Source organism: Sinocyclocheilus rhinocerous, unplaced genomic scaffold (assembly GCF_001515625.1).
Source record: "Sinocyclocheilus rhinocerous isolate Xijiao unplaced genomic scaffold, SAMN03320098_v1.1 scaffold53, whole genome shotgun sequence".
NCBI lineage: Eukaryota > Metazoa > Chordata > Actinopteri > Cypriniformes > Cyprinidae > Sinocyclocheilus > Sinocyclocheilus rhinocerous.
In genome coordinates, this window is record NW_015645538.1 from 840210 (window position 1) to 860100 (window position 19891).

The 19891-nt window shown below is 40.9% G+C and overlaps 3 protein-coding genes across 3 annotated transcripts in view; all 3 read left to right on the top strand.

Annotated features, from left to right (window-relative positions):
* The window catches only part of LOC107706199 (AT-hook DNA-binding motif-containing protein 1-like), a 29719-nt gene extending 18174 nt beyond the window's left edge, over positions 1-11545 (top strand). Inside the window, exons 3-5 of the mRNA XM_016509819.1 lie at positions 5263-5297; positions 5465-9906; positions 10070-11545. Coding sequence (XP_016365305.1) covers positions 5637-9878 — 4242 coding nt within the window. The 5' untranslated portion in view covers positions 5263-5297; positions 5465-5636 and the 3' untranslated portion in view covers positions 9879-9906; positions 10070-11545. The remainder of the gene's footprint in view (positions 1-5262; positions 5298-5464; positions 9907-10069) is intronic.
* Positions 11546-13514: 1969 nt separating this feature from the next.
* Positions 13515-17747, top strand: LOC107706133 (methyltransferase-like protein 24). The gene is made up of 5 exons (XM_016509715.1): positions 13515-13817; positions 14478-14576; positions 14738-14859; positions 16543-16759; positions 17071-17747. The coding sequence occupies exons 1-5, from the start codon at positions 13515-13517 to the stop codon at positions 17383-17385; spliced, it is 1056 nt and encodes a 351-aa protein (XP_016365201.1). The 3' UTR covers positions 17386-17747.
* A 386-nt stretch (positions 17748-18133) lies between these two features.
* The window catches only part of wasf2 (WASP family member 2), a 13914-nt gene continuing 12156 nt past the window's right edge, over positions 18134-19891 (top strand). The window contains exons 1-3 of the mRNA XM_016509821.1: positions 18134-18282; positions 19134-19292; positions 19372-19506. Of these exons, the coding sequence (XP_016365307.1) occupies positions 19160-19292; positions 19372-19506 (268 nt within the window). The 5' untranslated portion in view covers positions 18134-18282; positions 19134-19159. The remainder of the gene's footprint in view (positions 18283-19133; positions 19293-19371; positions 19507-19891) is intronic.

Sequence of the window (19891 nt, forward strand, 5' to 3'; positions counted from 1 at the left end):
TCTACACTGCCCAAAAAACTCACTTTAAATATATAAAATATAAAAACTCTTTAAATATAAAAAACATACTTGCAGTCTGTGAGTCAGAACAGCCGGCATTGTAGTCTACTCTACTGTTATGTTCTAACAGTCCTCCATAAAATGCACTGGACACATCAGAATATTTGGGTTGAACTGTTCTGGAACAGTGTTGTAAATACAACTTAACCGAGACTTTAGTCTTTGCAACTTTACAGATCTTCTTTATGCACCAAGAGCTTGTAACACTCCAAAGAGAAAGGAAAAATTGAAATCGCATCATATGACAATGTGTTTTTAATATATACTTTAAGTGAGTGGAAGACAAAGGTAATTTAAAAAATAGAGGAAATTAGCATGTGCAATTAAATAGTCAATATTGTTTAATTGTAAAAACAAAATCTCTAATATCCGCCAATAAACAATATGGTACAGAGATGTTGTGTTATTATGTTAAAAATTTGTGAACTTGAAACTTTTAATAAGTAATAAAATGTGTATATTAAAAATACAATTACAAGCAAAATAGTAAATGGTCAATGTTCCATTTACCTTTAACCTGTAAACTGTGTAAACATCACTATTTCTCAAACCCAAGGAGTGTCTTTGCTTCCTCTTTTCAGTAATATACCACATGCCACTAGTTTGGAAAGAGTGAAAGCCACATTTAATTAGTACACAAAGCAGACCACTGCTAGCCTCACTCATGTCTACTCTCTCTCTTCACACACACTCATCACTGACTTAATCCAGCTCACTAGTCTGTCCTGGCAGGCAAATATGTGATGGTGCCAGAACTGTGAGAGAAGAGTAGGAGAAGCTCCAGACATTCAATCTCTCTCTCAAACGCTTAGGAGGAGGAATGTGTGTGAATATCTGAGAGACTCTGTGTGAGTGATTCGGTGTGTGCGTGACTGTAATTAAAGTGCTGTTCTGCAGTTCTGCTTGTTCCTGTCTTCTGTTAGACTGATGCTTAATTAATGAGTAGTATTAATTAGAGAAAGAGAAGGAGAGAGAGAGAGAAGGAGACCGAAAGCAAATTTAAAGTGTGAGTGAATTAGAGAGATGGAATTTAACGGTGACCTAAAAGCTATATTGGTTCGTGTGCACCTACCTGTTGACCCTCAGACAACATCAATCTACATTTGATTCAAGATGCAGATATATTATACAGGGCTAAGATTTAAAGGAACACTCCACTATTTTTGAAAATAGGCTCATTTTCCAACTCCCCTAGAGTTAAACAGTTGAGTTTTACCGTTTTCGAATCCATTCAGCCGATCTCCGGGTCTGGCGGTAGCACTTTTAACTGTAGCTTAGCATAGATCATTGAATCTGATTAGACTGTTAGCATCTCGCTCAAAAATGATCAAAGAGTTTCTATATTTTTCCTATTTAAAACTTGACTTCTGTAGTTACATCGTGTACTAAGACCGACGGAAAATGAAAAGTTGCGATTTTCTAGGCTGATAGGGCTATGAACTATACACTCATTCCGGCGTAATAATCAAGGAACTTTGCTGCCTTACCATGGGTGCAGCAGGTGCAATGATATTATGCAGCGCCTGAAAATAGGCTTATTTTAGTTACCTAGTTGGGGACTATTTTCAGGCGCTGCGTAATATCATTCCTATTTTCAAAAATAGTGTAGTGTTCCTTTAAGACAAGAACACATGCTTGTTAATGTGATTATCTGATTCTCCTTTCTGTTTCTTCACTATTTGGACTGGACTTGACCCTTGTAGTTGGCATTACAAGTTAAAGGGATAGTTCACCCCAAAATAAATATTATGTCATCATATAGTCACCTTCATGTCATTTCAGATCTGCAAGACTTTCTCTTTTTCAAAACACAAGATATTTTGTGTTTGATTATTTGTTTTGTCTGTACATTGAAAGTCAATGAATGAAAGACATGCAGGTTTGAGATAATATGAGGGCAAGTAAATGATGACAGAATCTGTTTTTTATTTTATTTTATCATGTTTCCAGTTAACAGTTATGTCATGAAATGGCACCTTGCAAATGATTTGTCCATAAGTCCTGCCATGAGTTCTTGTGTGGTGTACAATGAGCATGTAAAATGGATTAGATACCAAGCCAATAGATGCCATGCATGACAATCGGCAAGTTGATCTTCAAAGACCTTGATGCTCTTGTTTTTAGTGTTCGAAATGGTGTCAAGGAGATTAAGGCCTACAGAGCAGTAGTCAACATCACAGGATGTGGCCATTAGAGGAAGATTTCACAACAGAATACTTCAAATGTTAGAAAAACTTCTTCAGCTGGCACACAGATTCGAGTTGACCTTCAAACACAAGCTTTCACCATCTATTGCCAACCCAATGAAAGGGTAATATGTTTGAAGACCCAGGTAGACACCACTGCTGAGAGAGGCATAAGTGCAGGATAGTAGCCAAAACACGCCTGAACATGCCTTAACAGCAATCCTTCTGATGACCAAATCAGACCATTTTGGTACAGTACATCATTGCTATGTTTACTGACAACAAAATGAAGCTTTCAAAGAGGAGGAGAGTCAAACACAAGAGAGTTGCATTTAGGTTTTGGATTGTTTTGTTGCCCATGGCACTGTACATGTGCATGGTTTCAAGATGTCAGGCGAAGACTGAAAAATGTTGGAGAGCACTTTTGAAAGAAGTGTCAGAAACTTGGTATTGAGTGAAGGTCATGGGCCTTCCAGCACACAAAAAAAATAATGGTTCTGAAGCAACCAGCAATGTGTTCAGATCGAAATCTCCCTGAAAACCTGTGAGAAAGAAAACTGTGAGCAGGCAGTGCTGAAATCTGGGAGAATTAAAGCACAAGAAGATCAGGCCAAACTGGCAATACAGTAATGTGGGAAGCTTATCCATGGCTCTGAACACTTGATTGCAGCAATTCCGTTTGTGCCACAGAATATTACGTGTACGGAGAAAATGCTGTTTTGTTTTCTAGGTGGAAGAAATAATTATGTGCATCAAATGTAACGTTTCAGCAGCGCTTGTAGTGAAATAAAGGATTGTGGAGACAAAATACTTTCATTTTTTAATTTAGCAGAAATGTGTGAGTTATTATGTGCAAGGGTGCATGTTTTATGTATATTTGTCTCAGTATCAGTGTCTTCAATAATGCAAGTGTGGCAGCTTGTTCGGCACTATGTACTGTAGCACATGTTTTTGGTTCGCTCGCTCACTCTCTCTTTCTGCACTTTCCTTATCGTTGCCAGTTAGTAATAAAAACCATGTGGAGCAGACTGAGAGATGGATCGAACTGTATTGTGTGTGTGAGAGTCCAGCCCCTGGACTTACTTGCATCACTACAATGTTTATCACGAATGAAGTGCAATTCTTGTAGGAATAGTTCGCCTAAAATGAAAATTTTGCCATCATATATTCACCCCGATCTCATTTCGATCCTGTACTATATTGTTCTAAAAGCAATATGAGAAGTTAGTCTGAATGTCAAGGCTGCTGTTTTCTATATGAAAGGTTTTATGCACACACAAAAATATTATATCGCTTCAGAATAGACTTGGTATATAGCACATGTGTAGGCTGTATAGGATTTATTTATTTATTAATTTATTCATGCCGGTTATGCAGTATCCACTTTTATTCTGCCTAAGATCTCATTTTCAGTTTCACATAAGAATAAAAATAATAGAGGGTTGGAATGACATGGGAGTGAGTAAATTGTATAAATGAAAACTTTTTGCATGCACTTGTCTACTTTCCTTCATTTTTCAGGTTGCCATTTGAAAAATGTGTTTTTCACCCTATTTTACATATATTCTCACATATTCTCTCATCTTTCCATCTCTTTCTTCAGGAACTCTATATCCCTCTGCATCCCCTTCCTCTCGTCTCTTTGATGCCCCCTGCTGCCATGTCCCAACTTCTCTGCATTTTAGCCTTTTCTCTGCAGGTTGTATTTTTTGTGTACCTCACCAATGTGTGTGGTGTTTTTATGTAGGTTCTTGTTAGTGAGAGCTGAATAATAAACTTGTTGAAACTTTTACTTTTTTATTTAGATGTTGCATTTTAAATTCTATTCTCTATTCCATAATTGTTTACTGGCCCAAATTTTTAATCAGCTACAATGTAGACATTTTTAAATCATTTAATAATACATTTAATAATACTTTGCATCAAAATATGTGGAAATATATCACCATGTCTATTAAAAACAGTGTTAGCAAGGTCTCATGACCAGTGTTGGGCAGTAACTAGTTACTAGTAACTTACTGTAATAATATTACTTTTTGCAGTAGCTAGTAGTGTAACTAATTACTAATAAGATTTCAGTCATATTACAGTTACCATCCATAAAACAGCTTAGTTACTTAGTTACTTTTGATGCCTCAACCCCGCTGATTTAAAATCCAATTACAATTAGCTTCAAGCTGCACATGACAATTAATGAGATTAATACAACACTTCTACTTGAATGTCACTATCAATCACTATCGAGTGTTTGTAATAACTTTTGTATAATAACTGACTGCGATCCAGTGTGGATTGTGGTCAAATGATGAGGCAGAAATATGTTGTTAGTAATATTCTAGAAGAATTTTATGTGGAAGATACACAGTTACAACTTCTGTGGGGCGTGAAGAAAAAGTAATGTAACTAGTAGTGTAACTAATTACTGTTGCCAGAAAGTAATGAACTTTTGAAAGGAGTAACTAGTAATGAGTAATATATTACATTCTTTGAGTAACTAGCCCAACACTGCTCATGACACATCGCACAATAAAACTTAAATAATAAATTGCAGCAGGCAAACATTTATTCATCAAATACTGTTTTGAATTGAAGATTTAAACACATTTCACTTTGGACATTTCTCAACAGTTTTTAGAAGATGTCGGTTATTATCTTTTTTCTGTTAATTTGTAAATTCAGACTTTACCCAAAGGATTTTTAGTGACTATTGATTCTGGATTATTGCAAGAGATCACAGATGTTAAACTGTGTTCAAGACTTTGCGTGCCTGTTATTTTTTTATTTTTCTACACTAAACGTTTACCTAAAATGCTTTAAATTGCCAAATATAAAGCATATAGAACAGTTGCCTATCCAGTGAGACATATGTCGTATTGCCATAGTGAGGCCTGCAATCTATTGCATTGGAAAGGAAAACTATGTAACCATGGTTACCGTTCCACTCATATTCTATTGCCATGGTTACAACTGTTCTCTAACTGTATCGCCATAGTGACAAGTGTCCTTTCGCCCACAGGGATAACACAAAGCATGGCCACAGCAGCAGACATGGTAAGAACAACTGCAGTTATTTCAATAGCATTTTCAATTATGTTGTACAGTAATTGTTTGCATTCCTCAATAGTAAGTAAATATGAACATGTCTTTTTGTGTGTTTTGTCCCCTTTACCTTGGGAAATAACCTGTTGTCTGCACTTACAAAAACTGGGGATCCCAAGACTATGTGAAGCCTGATGGTCTAATTCATTCTGGCTAAGAATAACAGTGAGAGGAAAGAGATGAAACAACCTACCAGCTAAACTGGACCCAGCTCACAATTAAACTTAACACGGAACCATCACTGACACATATATATAAATACGAAGCTCCTGATCTGCAATTTTGGGGGTAATGAGCCATCTGTCAGGTCGCCTGCGCTCTGGAGGTGTTCGCTTGACTTGTGAGGCACTGGCTGACAAGGACTGCAGTGATGATGAGGGCCCCTCTTTATGGAAGGGGGATGAAGAGCCTGGGGGCACATCTGTAGGACCCACTGACTCTAATCCAGCCAGCTCACTACATTACAGCTTTTATTCGCCTCCCTCTTTAGCTAATGGTCTGCGGAACCATGAAGAGCAACTTCGACGTAGAGCAAGGAGACGTAGGCAGACAGATTATGTGGAGCAATTACACACACAAGAACAAATGCTCATTCAGCAAAACACACAACCACAGAGGCACACAACACAACACTCACACTCACTCACACAGTCGTGCACACACCTGCAGCCTCATACCCACATTCCAATGGATACACATATGTGGATGGACACAAACATGCTAACACACAAGCGCACACAGAAAGGCATGTGCACGCCTACAGACACTAGCTCCTCACTTATGGAGCAGGACCCTTCCCTGATTCCAGAGGACTTGTCTTTACCTTCCAAGACTGACACACATAATGTACATGTTCAGTCAGCCCCTTTGTTACACACCACCCTTTCCCCAAACAATTTGACACCTCCTCAATACACCCCTTCCACTTTACCCAAGGAGGAGACAGAACACAATTCAACATGTAAGCCAGAAATGGGTCACACCAGTGACCTTGACCACATTCATATAACAGGCCAAGCTAGTGTCATGACCTCTGTGGAGGCTGAAAGGAAGTATACCCTGCGGAGCTCTGGCCGGCCACGTTTCCCGTGCCATCTTCGGAAATCATCCCGTTTACGTAGAGCTGCTGAGGAAAACATGTTCAAAAGGGAAATGGACCAAAAAGATGAAGAAGAGGAGGAGAATAGAGTCTGGAGAACAGAGGACATAAGGCCGATGGAGGAGCTTCCCCCAGAGGTTTGTGAAGCTGCCTCATCATTTGAGGTTTTACCATCGCCAGCTATGCCAGCAGGTGTTACACCAAATCATAGCATGAGAATATCAGAAGGAGAGAGCATTGTTACTCACCACTCAGTTAGAGGGAGGCGACAGGGACGTTATTTAGGTGTGAGGAAGATTGTGGTAAAAGTAGCCAGAATACCTGTTCACATGAGCCGACGACAGAAAAGCTACAAGATCTCATCCCTGGAGCCAGTGTGTGCTGGACCCCGTGGAGAAGGGGTCACAACAGGAGAGGGGCCTGAGGCGGGTGTAGGAGGTGAGCCAGGACCTAATGTTTCAAGAGAGCCCACCGCATTACTCCGCATGAAGAACAATGGAAAGAGTGTGATGGTGATGTTTCCACCGGGAGAGCTTCCTGTAATCCTGAAGCGACGCAGGGGACGCCCCCCTAAACAGGCATTACCAGGACAACCCGACATGCATGAGACCAGAGTAGGAGCAGCCAGTGCTGCAGAGCCAAAAAAAATTAGGAGGCGGCGAACAGTAAAGCTACCATCTCCGCAGCCCTCATATGTTAATGATACCAATGATGTTAAAGTAGAATATGCAGATGTCCTCTCCAAATTGGCCTTCTTGAACAGACAACCTCCCAGCACAGGCCGCTGCTCTCCTCCACGCTGCTGGACCCCAACAGAGCCTGAAACTTTTCACATACCACCAGAAAATCCATCCCTTTCCACTCTTTTGCACCGCCTCACAGGATTCCGCAGGAGAGGTGGTCGTGCAGGCTGTATGGGGAGTAGAGGAGGGGGAGCAGCTGGATCCTCTGATTCCTTTAAGAGGTCATTCAGTGACTTCTTTGAAACAATTGGCAAGAAGCAGAAGGTGCCTGCATCTGAACCAGGAACTCCTCGAAAAAGAGGCAAGGGTGTTGCTGGGGGAATAAGTAGGGCAGCTTTGGGTGACTCTGCACAAGGTGAGAAGGTTAGAAAACGCAGATCACGAAAGAATGGGGCTTTAAAAAATGGTCCAGGTGCACAAGAGCAAGACTGGCAAAATGAGAATAGTAGCTGGATAAGGAAAGGTGACAGAGATATTTCTGAGAAAGCAAGCAGTTATCAGAGCCCTTGTTTCCCTCGTGGAAGTTTTCAAAGCAGTGAGGCTAGTAAGGCGGGGATGTACCACAGCCCCGGTATGAGAGGGGTAGGCAGCGGAGAAGAGTCTCAGGGAATGTTTGCAGGATATTTTCGCTCTCTTCTTGATTCTGATGACTCGTCTGATCTGCTTGACATCTCTATGTCCAGCCCTGCTGGACGCCAGGAAGGTCGTAAGCTCACCCCAGGATATGAGGGTGGCAGCCCTGGTGCAGCCCATCGTTGGTCTCCTGCCTTTCCTAAAAGAAGTCCTAAAGGAGCAGCCTGTCTTAGGGAAGGGACGCCATTACCCTCACCCCAAACGCAAGGCAGCTCAACAACTAAACCCTCATATTCATACAGTGTCTCACAGACTTCTCCCACCACATCCTTCCCTAAATCCCCTGCACTCTTGCTTTCCCGTTCACCCAGCTCTCCACATCCATCTGGTGGTTATCCTCAATATCCACCATGTTATAGTGCTGGGGTTCCTCAAGGAGGAAGCATTTACCCCCTCCCTCAACAGCAGCAACAACAGCAAAGGCCAAGTGATTGCAGCTTTACATATGGCACAAAAACTCCCTCTGTTCCATCTGCACAGTGTCAGATGAGTTATTCAAACTACCAGGGTTCTGCCAAGCGCAATTATAGTGGATATCCAGGCCCACCCCTTTCAACCATACAGCGAGGGGACTCTAGTGCAACCTCACCAGGTGGAAGTTATATGTCAATGTCAAAGTCTAGCCCCTATTCCTTATCCTCTTCTCCGCCTGAGGGTTGCCGACAGTACACCTCTACAGCTCAGTGGGGATACAGACAAGGGGGAAATAACTGGGGTGGTGATGCATATGGTACTCATCAGTTTCATGTTTTTTCTGAATATGGGGTTGTTGGAACTGGATCAGAATCCAAAGACATTCTGGACATCTCAAACTACACACCCCAAAAAGCCAAACAGCGTCCTTGCCCTGACACACTCTCTGAATCCTCCTCAGATTCTTCTCACACTGGTGGAGGAGGGATGGGTGTTGTGGGGGGAGCATTTCGCCCAAGGGATGTTCCTATGCCTGAGGGTCAGTCTAGCCTTTCAAGCCTGGAGAAGCTAATGCTTGACTGGAATGAGAATTCAGCAGGCCCTTCTTACAACTGGAGTCAGAATGTACTATTCCAAGGGGGGGTGAAACCAGGTCGTGGGCGAAGGAAAAAGTCTGAGACACACAATGAGAAGGAAGCATGCTCTGTTCCCCCAGGATCACCTGCCAGCCCTCCTATGCAAGGGGGAGGGCCAAAACATAGTACTACAGGTGGTAGACAGCCGAGAGGAGCCAGAGGCAGGGGAGGTTTCTCTCCTTGCCAAAGAGATCGTCCACCACCACCAAAAACCAAATCTCAAAAGCCTTCAGCCCCGTCAGGGTCAGGGCAGATGGGTTCAGGGGGTGTATACCAGGAAGCATTGGATTACTACAGTGGAGATAGTAGTAGCCTGTCACCTCTCAGCCATGCCCCAGAGTCCTGTGAATACCCCTCTCCATATTCTGTCCATACATCTACTCCCTCCTCAGATGAGAGATTTGCTCATGTCTACCCTCCAGACTCTGCCTCTATATCCCCCAGTTTATCAAATCAGTCAGATGCCCTAAAGCAATGCCCTAAACCTGGTCCTCCCTCACAGACTTATGGGCATGCTGCCAGGACTTTTAGCCCAACCCTCTCGCCAACCCCTCGCCTCTTGCCACAGTGTGGTTCTGCCATGAGTCCGCATCGGGTCCCAAAAGACCAGTTCTCCCAGTATGATTCCCCCAGTTACAGTGGCTCTCCCTGCTGGTTTGGGCAAGGAGGAAGTGTTGCTGGCAGCCCCCAAAACTACGAGGAACAGCGACCACCAGCAGTCTCTTTGCCCTCCAACAAACGAGACATGTCATTGATGGTCTCTGGGATGAGAGTTCCATCCCATTCATCCTACCCTTCCCCTTTACAAAGAGGTCCTTCCATGTCAACTTCTTGTGTGAGTGGGACTCTGGACTCTTCCCCTCAGCATGAAGAGATGGGTTACCATGGTAACTTGGACAGCTATGCACCCGTTGGACACCGTTATGCACCCCAAACAGCCCGGGGAGGAGTACTCTGCCAGCTTCTTGACCCACCCAGTGAAGAAGGCTTTACCGTCACCAGCCTGTAGTTGGAATTATCTTGGCATCCTTAAAGAGGTAAGACATTAATTCTGGGACATAGTTCAGATAATTTCAGTATAAAATTGTTCAAGTAGATACTTGATAGCTGCCACAAACTATAAGTTTTTGTCATTATGTATTGAGACTAATCCTAATCCTCATTTGACTATTCTTTTTTTTTCTTTTCTTTTCTTGACAGATGAAATGGACAGTACCCTTTTCATATTTTTTATCTTTTTTAAAGGATAAGCTTTGGAAGACACTTACTGAGTTAGACTGAAGAGTTTCAGAGTTATGGACTAAATAAAGACTTCTCCAGCAGTGACAATCAAGATCCAAATCCATACACATGGACACACACACAGAAACACTTGCATGAACACAAACATACTATGTGATCACAAAACATTCACATATTTGCATATACTTTTCATACGCTGACTTGCAACTGCAAATGCACGCACAAAAAGACAATCTTGCAAACTAATATTGCTATACAGCTTGGGCTAGGGACTTACTAAACAAAGAATGGACACTGCTAGTATCACGAAAAAAACTATTTGATGAAATGCAGGGAACAACCTTGTCCCGTTCTTTTAGAGTGCAAATGTGATTCACACATACCCACATTTCAGTGATGCCCAAAAACTAAACCAATGTGAAAGACCACACAAAAGGTTTTTGTCTACATCCTGATCTTGGTCCCTCTTTCTCTGTCTGTTTTAGTCTCAAAGCCTCCTCTGATTTTGTCACTGGTGAGATTACTTAATCCTAAAGGTTGGTTCACTCCTTCAGCATCTATAAATGGTGACTGCACAAACTCTGCCCTCTTCTCACTTTTAAGTTCAGCATTTTAAAAAAAACAGCATGTGTACATAAGCTACTCAAATGGTTCCATCACTTGAGGAGCTCCATGCTATGAAAACAACCGAATCTCAGAGTCCTGCTGAGAGACATATGTTAAAGCAGCAATGTCATGACAGTGTTTTGGAACTGCTGTAAGGACACATGAGGGAAATACCAGTTTTATGTGGCTTTAAATTGTTCAGCTTGGGTTTGTGCAAGTACAATTTAAGTAATCTTTTTTATCAGTGGCCTGGTCTGGTCCACAGGAATGTGTCTAAATTTGATCTCTTCAACCGTCACTCTGGATCTACAGCATGGTCACTTTGTGCCCAACATCCAACTCTCATTTGTGTATTTTTATCACCACAGGAGGACAGACACCCATGCACTGACCCCGAACGATGTTGTCCTTGTCAACATGTTTAGAGGCCAGGGCACTTTCCACCCTGGATTTGATGGCCTGGAACTCAGGGTGTGGACAATGCATATTCGCCTCCTCTTTTTCTTTCATCCCTCTGTTCGTATTTCTTGTGGTCCGCTGTGTCGTACAGTGATTTTTTGTGATGAAATATTGTATCTGTCTGTTCCATATACTGTATCTGAGGTAAAAATATTTAAATACACATTCTGTTCTGATCATTGTTTAATTTTGTCCTGCCTCTACTCTGTGGTTGGGGAAATGCAATGAAAATTAAATGAGGTCCAATGGAGGCCAAGCAGGAAAATAAAAATACAATGGGTAATAACCTCCAATTATTATGATGTTTACTAAAATGTTCAACAAAGTTTCAGATCTCATTCAGATGACAGTCCAATTACATTTAATGATTTGGAAAACTTTTCTCTTCATTTCCTTCCTCTTTTTTTCCTTCTGTGAGTGGTTTTGGTGCCTCTTTTGCATTCTGGGCCATGCAGCACCACTCAGGCGTTTGGAATGAGGCAATTGTGCTTTTGGCGTCAGACATTCTAACAGAAGCTCAGATGAGTTCAGATAAGGACATGAGCAGTGATTTGAGAGAGATGAAGGAAAGGTTGTATGGGAATTATGGAAAGTAATTGAGTGAAGGAGGCTGTGAGAATTTGTATTTGTGTGGTAGGTTTTCATTCTGTATTTTTTCATTGATCAGTTTGTAAATGTGGTATTGGGAGTGTGTGTGGGGGGAGGGGTGTGATACTTCAACTTACATTTCTCATCCTTTTGCTGCCCCACTGTGTTGAGAATTTGAAAATATTGGACAATTACAACACAGTTATCTGCAACAGATCAACCCAAGGGACTTGCACATCTGAATACGAATGTTTGGCTTTTTGTCTATTATTATATTTTAGTCTACATGGATGCATGGGGGAAAAAAGAAAGAGACCTACTTTCTTCACTACCACTTTCTGTGCATTCTCTATTTTGAGTCAGTTGCTCGATATTTGTGTTGCCACTGTCTGGTTGCAGAATTGTATTTCTGTTTCTTGGTTATCACTTATATGTTTCATCACAAATTTGCAGCACCTGATAACATGCATCGGGTTGCCATATTGTTATATATTATTCCATTGTACATTTGCATTTACAGAAATACAAAAGTTTAAAGATAAAATAAAAAACTTAATGTTGGCGTCTTGTCATTCTAACATCCAATCGAGCCAACGTCATCATAAACAAAGCCAATATCAGATATGCATTTACATTTCAATACATTTCTTGAATAGGCTACATCTCGCAATATTTCTCCCTTTGTTTGTGGCCTAATAAGTTACAATTTTAGAGGGCACAAAAAAGATTTACGAAATTTCAAAATACAACGATGACCCCTTTAAAAAAATAACTGCTTTAAGACACAAGCTTGCCATTTGATTTGTGGTTAAGGACTTTTCATTCACCACTAGATTGCCATGTGTGAACGATGTTAATAGATCCTTATATAATAGATGTTAATAGATCCTTAAGCATCAGATGCTCATCCAGTCCTCCCCTGCTTTAGCTGTCAGCAAATACTGTAATTTAATTGTTCATTAACAAATCACATAACAAAAGCGCAAAAGCAGCAAGGAAGCGACGTACAAGACACTCCTGACTAACAGGTCGATTTTAACGATTAGTTTGTGTTTCTGTTGTAGGCTATATAGACACTGGCTCTACCGCAAATTGACCTTTTGTTTGTAAGGTGGATGTCAGACAATAACTCAGATAAATTCTCCTAATTGCATGAGTTTTTTTCGGTTTGAAATGTTGTAATTATAAAACCGTATCCAAATTTCTGAACTGAATTCCCGACCACTGTATAATAGTGGGAAGTGACTGACTGCACACTTCAGAATCCCAGCAGATGCAGTAGGCTACGTCACGAGGCTATTACTCATCTACTGCATTATGAATAGTGGCTATTTGGACATCCTACTCATTTGACGCGCTGTTTTTGCATACTACATAGTAGTGAAATATGTTCGCGCGCGTGGGTGGTGTGTGTGTGCGCGTGTCTGTTTTGAGTTTGAATGGCTGTGTGCGCACGTGTATGGGGACCACTAATTTCTGTCCTCTAAACCTCACTCAAACCGATCTGCCTTTTTTAAGTTTTTCATTAATACATTATTTAGTATGTCTATTAAGCTATTTTTTTTCTCGTGGGGAATATTGGGAGGTGCAGGCAAACACTGACTCACACATGCTGGTATTTGTTGATAGACTGTCCAGCCGTGAGCTTTAGATCCCAGTGCCCTCAAGCCAGAGAGTCACGGTGGCGCCGACTCTTCATTTCTGGTGTCTGCGCTCCCACGGGTCACTCCAAACTCAAGAGAAGGGAAGTATGGCCGCTTGTAACTTTAGCGGATTGAGAAGCATTTCCCACCGTATATTTATTATAGGTCTGCCGGTGCTACTGCTAGTCCAACTACTGGTAAGTTTAACGGTGCCGCGCGCATCTAGCGACGCGAGCGGTGACAAGCCTGCTTTTCTCGTTATAAGCATAGAGAAGAGTGGCGGCTCAGCGTCGTCTGAGGTTAGAAAAAATGAGCGGGATTTGGAAAGCGGCGTGTTGGGTCTCTGGACTGACGAGGAGGACTCAAGACTGACAGGATACCAGGACGAAAACGAGCTTGAAGGACGCCAGGTAATCTCATATTCACTAGTGATGCAGGTAACTATCTGTCTTTCGGTTTTAGGTGGAGGGTCCTCCGGATGTGCACCTCAAAAGAAAATAAATTGTCCTAGTAAACTGATTGAATTTTAATAAGAATAAATTACCCGGTTGCAGCTTTTTATCTGGAGGGTCTGGAAAACATATGTTTGACTTGGCAAAATACACAGGGATCCCTTCTGGACACTTTAAGATGGAAAAATTCTGAAAAATAAAGTCTCTCACTCTCCCTTTCTCCGTTTGTCTCGCTGTCCGCCCCCACCTCCCCTACAACAGTGAGTTCCTCAGTGAGTCATATCCCCTCTTCCTCTAGTCTAGTGTCTCCATGGTTACTAAACAAGGTTGTTGTATGTTTTGGGAGAGGCTCCATTTCCAACAGCCCAGGTTTAAAAAGTTCCCTCTGTTTCTTTTGTTCTCACTCATGTGACCTCTGGTTTCGAAAGGGCACATTCTGTGACCCCAAACAAGCTGCAACTTCTCTTGCCTGAAGCTCTGCACACGCTCACATAGTTTTTTTCAGTGGCTATCGAATGCCTGACCCTCCTCCACTGCATCCTTGTTTTTACAGTTTTTTTTATGTGCATCTGAAATTTGGCCAAGATTAGAGAGAGCTTCGCGTTTATGTGTTTACAGGCCGCGGCTAGAGAGTTGATACTGCAGCCATGGGCATCAGAACATCCCTCGTTTTTTGCAGAGTTGCAGCGTCTCACCAAGTTCATCACCACAACAGAGGTACACGAACATACCATAATGTTCTTTTCTGTTTCCCTGCTCGATCATGCTTACAGCTGTCTTACATAACACTATGCGACTGCATATAAAAATGGACTGTCACTTTCAAAGCAAGATATCTGGACCTTTAAAGGAAGATTTTTTCCTATCACTCTCTGCAGGTGAACTGCTCTGTGGTGCAAGATTCAGATGGAAATCAATCAACACACTCTTCTGGTCACTTAGATGTTTTGTGCATCAACCACTGGAAGGGCAAATGGGGCTGTGTGGCCTACTCATTCAGGTATATAAATATATTACGTTACCGCAAAAAGACACAAAAATGCTTATTTACTTGAAGCATCCCCTAAAAAACTTACGTATAGAAGTAGCGATATACCCTTTCTTCCATATTGTGACGTAGTGAAATGGATAAAGGAAAAATAAACAAATGTAGGATGGGGACTTGGTTCTTTGGACTAAAATGCCATTTAGTTTTAGTCATATTTCAGTCAACTGAATTGTTTTAGTCTTAGTCTACTTTCAGTCGACTAAATATCATAAGACTTTAGTAGACTAAATCTACAGTAGATTTCATAGACTAAAATCTAATGGGTTTAGTTACAGTGTAATGCATTCATTAGGAATTTCTCTAAAATTTCCAAACTCATATATTTCCAGGGAGAAAACATCTATTAATATGGTAAAATAAATTATATTAAGGTTTGAACATGCAATATAGACATATATGTAACTGCTCTGACACATAATTTAAATAAAATCACTTCTCATAAAGAAATAAGAACATGGTCCTCTTTTAAATGAAATACCAATGGTTATATAATATGCATTATTTATAACAACTTGCATACAACATCCTTCCTTCTTTCAAGCAGACATTTATTTATATAAATTAAATTTCGATTAATCCTTATTAGGGCTACTAAAGTGATTCATTGAAGAGCAGTGAGTGATTTTCTCCCTTTCTTTTGTTGATTCATTAACAATAAGGGCACAGACAACAGCAACTAAATTAGGCTGCTGTCCCTTTAAAACTGACTGTGCGCCACGGATTCAATAGCTATACTAGTATAAACTTCCGATATTCTCACAACAGTTTACATTCACTTAAGAGGTAACCGGGTATGTTTACGTGAATACTCGTCAAATCGTTTTGTGTGTATTTCTGCAAATGAACTGATTTCAGTAGTCGTGCGCTGTTTGAGAGGCACTTTTCTGTGTGCGTGATTCGTGATTTTAACATTTTATGAGACGTGCAGCAAGTGTATGCAAACATATGATCAGAGCCAGTTCAAATGTGTGCATCTACCCTCCCTTCCACGCAGGAAATTCGTTCTGACGGGATCTTTTCCCAATCGTCCCTCCCTAACATTTTTGTCTCGTTTTTATTAGTTGATGAAAATTACAATAGATTTTCGCCATTGTTTTTATCATTCAAAAAGTCGTTATCATCTCATTTTCATCTGTGAAAAAATGTTGTTGATGAAAATTATGACGAAAATTATTAATCAATGAAATTAACACTAAATGGAGGCAGATCTGAATACAAGCTTGCAGTCTGTAGAGTGCAACAGTCAGGTTCCTGAAGTTAAAATCCCATTTATTTTCTCCATAAGGGAAATTATTTTAATGATAACTTGTGAATCTTTAAAGAGGTATGTTTAAGTTAGTACTTGATCTAACAGTTTCTTCTGTTTTAACTAGGTATTCTTTAAAACAGCCAGCACATTTAAGAACTGACTTGTTTATTTCAGAGAATGCCGGTCATTTAGGGATCCTTGTTTCTTTGTTAGGCTGGAAGGGTGGGATTTGTTGAATATAATCTCTAGAAGAAAAAACAAAACAAAAGCTGAAGGTTGTCCCAGATTCTGTAGCTTTTTTCCTCGACATGTCATGACTGATGCAGAGAAACAGTAATTGGTTGAACTGTTCATTGGGATGTAACATATTGTCTGTATCTTTACAGTCTGGATGGGAAGGATGCTGCATTTTTAGACACAATGTTGTATGCGGGGTGTGAGGTTCATCGGTTTGACCCCAGCGGTCGAGGGAGTCGAGAGCCTGCATCTATTAAGAATCATCGGGCTTGGTTAGACTGGAGAAATCCACACCGTCATGCAGGCCTCGTGGGTAATGTACAACACAGGCTGCTTGACATTATGGACTCCCTGGGCCACACCATGGTACTTGCACCCAAATACACTAATTCTATGATTCTTTTACATGCACTACAAGTCACGTATAATTTCACACTCACCGTCCAGTGCTGAATCTGTAGTGAATCACCACCTTTATGTACTTAAGTCTTTGTTCACACTAGGGCGTCATCGCAACAGTGACTCATAAGATGAGGTGCACTTCAGGGAATATGTGTATTATATTTAATCACTATTCATTTAAAAAAAAAAAAAGATTTCATACTTATACAATATTTTTTCTTGGTTTTTTTGGTTGCTCCTATAATGTCACATTAATTTAGTGTCTGTTTATGTAGGTGGATGTTCTGCGTATGGATTTGGAGAGTGCTGAATGGCGCATATTAGAAAGCTGGATTAAGGATGGAACTCTCCGAAGGGTCAATCAGCTCATTCTGACCATTCATATGCAGTGGGCGGGGTTTGAGGTGGGTGGTGCCGAAGAGGAGGTGGTGCGTTTCTGGTACAGTGTACTGAGAGCCCTCCGCATCTCAGGACTCCAACTCGTGCATTCGGCACACGGCCCGGGACACATAGTGCTGAGACACAAACTGGCCGACTCACACAGCTCATACACACTCAGCTGGATAAGGACAAGCGAGCAGCCCAGATAGCCAACTGAAGAATCACTGCAAAAGACACTTAGATGCAGAAGCAAAACTCCAATTCCATGGAAAAGATGACAGATGTGTCTAAGAGTACTTTAAACTAAAACAGCATCATTTAATGAGGCTGACGTGTTGAATACATACAAATATACATCACATTTCTAAGAGTTAAAGTTGCATTAGTATTATTTTGTTTCTCTGCACAGGCTAAGACATGCCGTCTAGTGGTTGTGAACGGTATTGCAATGATTCAACTGCATTTGTGCGCACAATTAAATCTGCTGTGATAATTTTTAACACGTTAAATTAACGTGTTTTATAAAACAGGGCTACGTGCAATATTTTACAAGTGCACTCTTTTATATGAAATAAACTGTACACAATAAAATGTTTATTAGAATTGTGTCCTATTTGTTTTTCGGTGAGTAATGAAATCCTGGGCTGCATTTGATTCACAAAAAATGTTAAAGACAAATAACGGGCATTCCTTGATCTCTTATCACTTGTGGCTTTTTCTCCTCTGAATGTCGCCATGTTTCGGATTTGTTCGGACTGGCCCGATGTTCAGGAATGTTGATTAGCCCTCCCCTCCGTGTAGAAACTGCGAACAGATGTTTTCAAGCCGTTAGGGTGGAGTTGCGCTTTCAAGATTCCAGTTTCCATATCCGCCCCTTTTCTGTGATTGACGGATGCATCAGCCAATGGTATCTTTGGATTAACACGCACCGTCCAATCAAAAGTTACCAAATGCGGGTCTGAACTGTCGCTGCCATACAACTCTTATTACAGTAATTGTAGACATTTTGTCGGTTTAGAAAATTATGGACGGAATTAACCTCAGGGAATGGTACTGCTGAGGTAAAAGACGTCGGCATCTAAGGCCAAAACCATATATATATTCAGGTAAGACTGAGAAGTACTTTATGTGCGTAAAGTATTAAAGAGTCGCAGTTGGGTTGGCGAGTTGATAGTATGTAGTCAGCTAACGCTAACACTTCCTGCTCTGCACTGACGCCTCGGAGAGTTTAGGCCTCAGCTACTAGTTTTTGAAGTATTTTAAACAGTCGTGACAAATAACCCTTTGTTAATTTGATAGCTTAAACTTTGAACTGGACATCAGGTTACTGGGAACAACTTTGATTTGATCTTATCTTGTCACAAACAATGTTAGGTTGGTATGTTGTGAACATAGACTGTATGGTTGTGAACTAGAGCCTCCACTCCCTCCCAATATAGGAAGTCTGATGGGTAAACATTTTTTTCCTTTATGCACAAGCAGTTTTTTTTTCTGAATTTAACCGGAATTATATAACACTTAAAATTGGATTCAGATGTGTAAAATTATTATTCCTATCTGTACATTTAACATGTATATAAAAAGTTATATAGTCATAACATGGTGAAAGGATATGATTGGTTGTTTATAAATGGGTCAGTTGTGACCTTTTAATAACCACAGATAAAACACCTTTTAAAATAAAATGTATATAAAATATAAATAGCCCAAAGACGAGAAGTGTTAATGGGTAGTTGCTTGCTGCTGGTGTTAACTGCAGAAATTAGGATATAAGTTGTCTTGGCAGAAGAAACACCGCAGCAGTTTTGGTTCTGCTTTGGACACACATATAAGGCTGTGAGTGTGGTTGTGTTGAATATGTGGAAAAAGCATCAGACCATATTGTAGATTCTGCCTCCCCAGCTAATGACAGGATTTTTAATGCATTGAATTCTTTTTTTTTTTTTTGGTCTCAAAGAGGAAGGTGACAGATAAGCTCCCATCATGCCTTTGGTGACGCGAAACATCGAACCAAGGCACCTCTGTCGCCAGTCACTGCCAAATACAATCAAGAGTGAACTGGAGTGTGTGACCAACATCACACTTGCCAACATCATTCGCCAGCTTGGATCACTTAGTAAGTGTTTGTGTAATGGGGTGTATACTGAAGTAAATCGGTTGTGTGTTGCTGCTTTTAAGCTGTCATTTAATCATAGGTAAGTATGCAGAGGATGTGTTCGGCGAACTGTTTGTCCAGGCCAGCTCGTTTGCCGAACGGGTGAACACGCTGGGAGAGAGAGTGGACAAGCTGCAGGTCAAAGTCACCCAGCTGGACCCTAAAGAAGAGGAAGGTAAGAGACATTGGGTTCTACTAAGATTTTTCCTTATAATGATGTGGCATATTAGTCATATTTTCCTTTGGTTTAATACAATTTTATTTGGACCACACTGTTTTGTACAGAAAACAGAATTGTTAAAGGGGTCATATGATGCTATTTTAAAGATCATTATTTTGTGTATTTGGTGTAACAGAATATGTTGACATGCTTTAATGTTCAAAAAACACAATCTTTTTCAAATACTGTACATTATTGTAGGTCCTCTATGCCCCGCCTCTCTCAAACGCGTCGTTTTCAACAAAGCCCCCTCCTTTGACAAGCACAGTCTGCTCTGATTGGCCAGCTGAACCAGTGCATTGTGATTGGCCGAACACCACAAGCACGCATCGGAAATGTA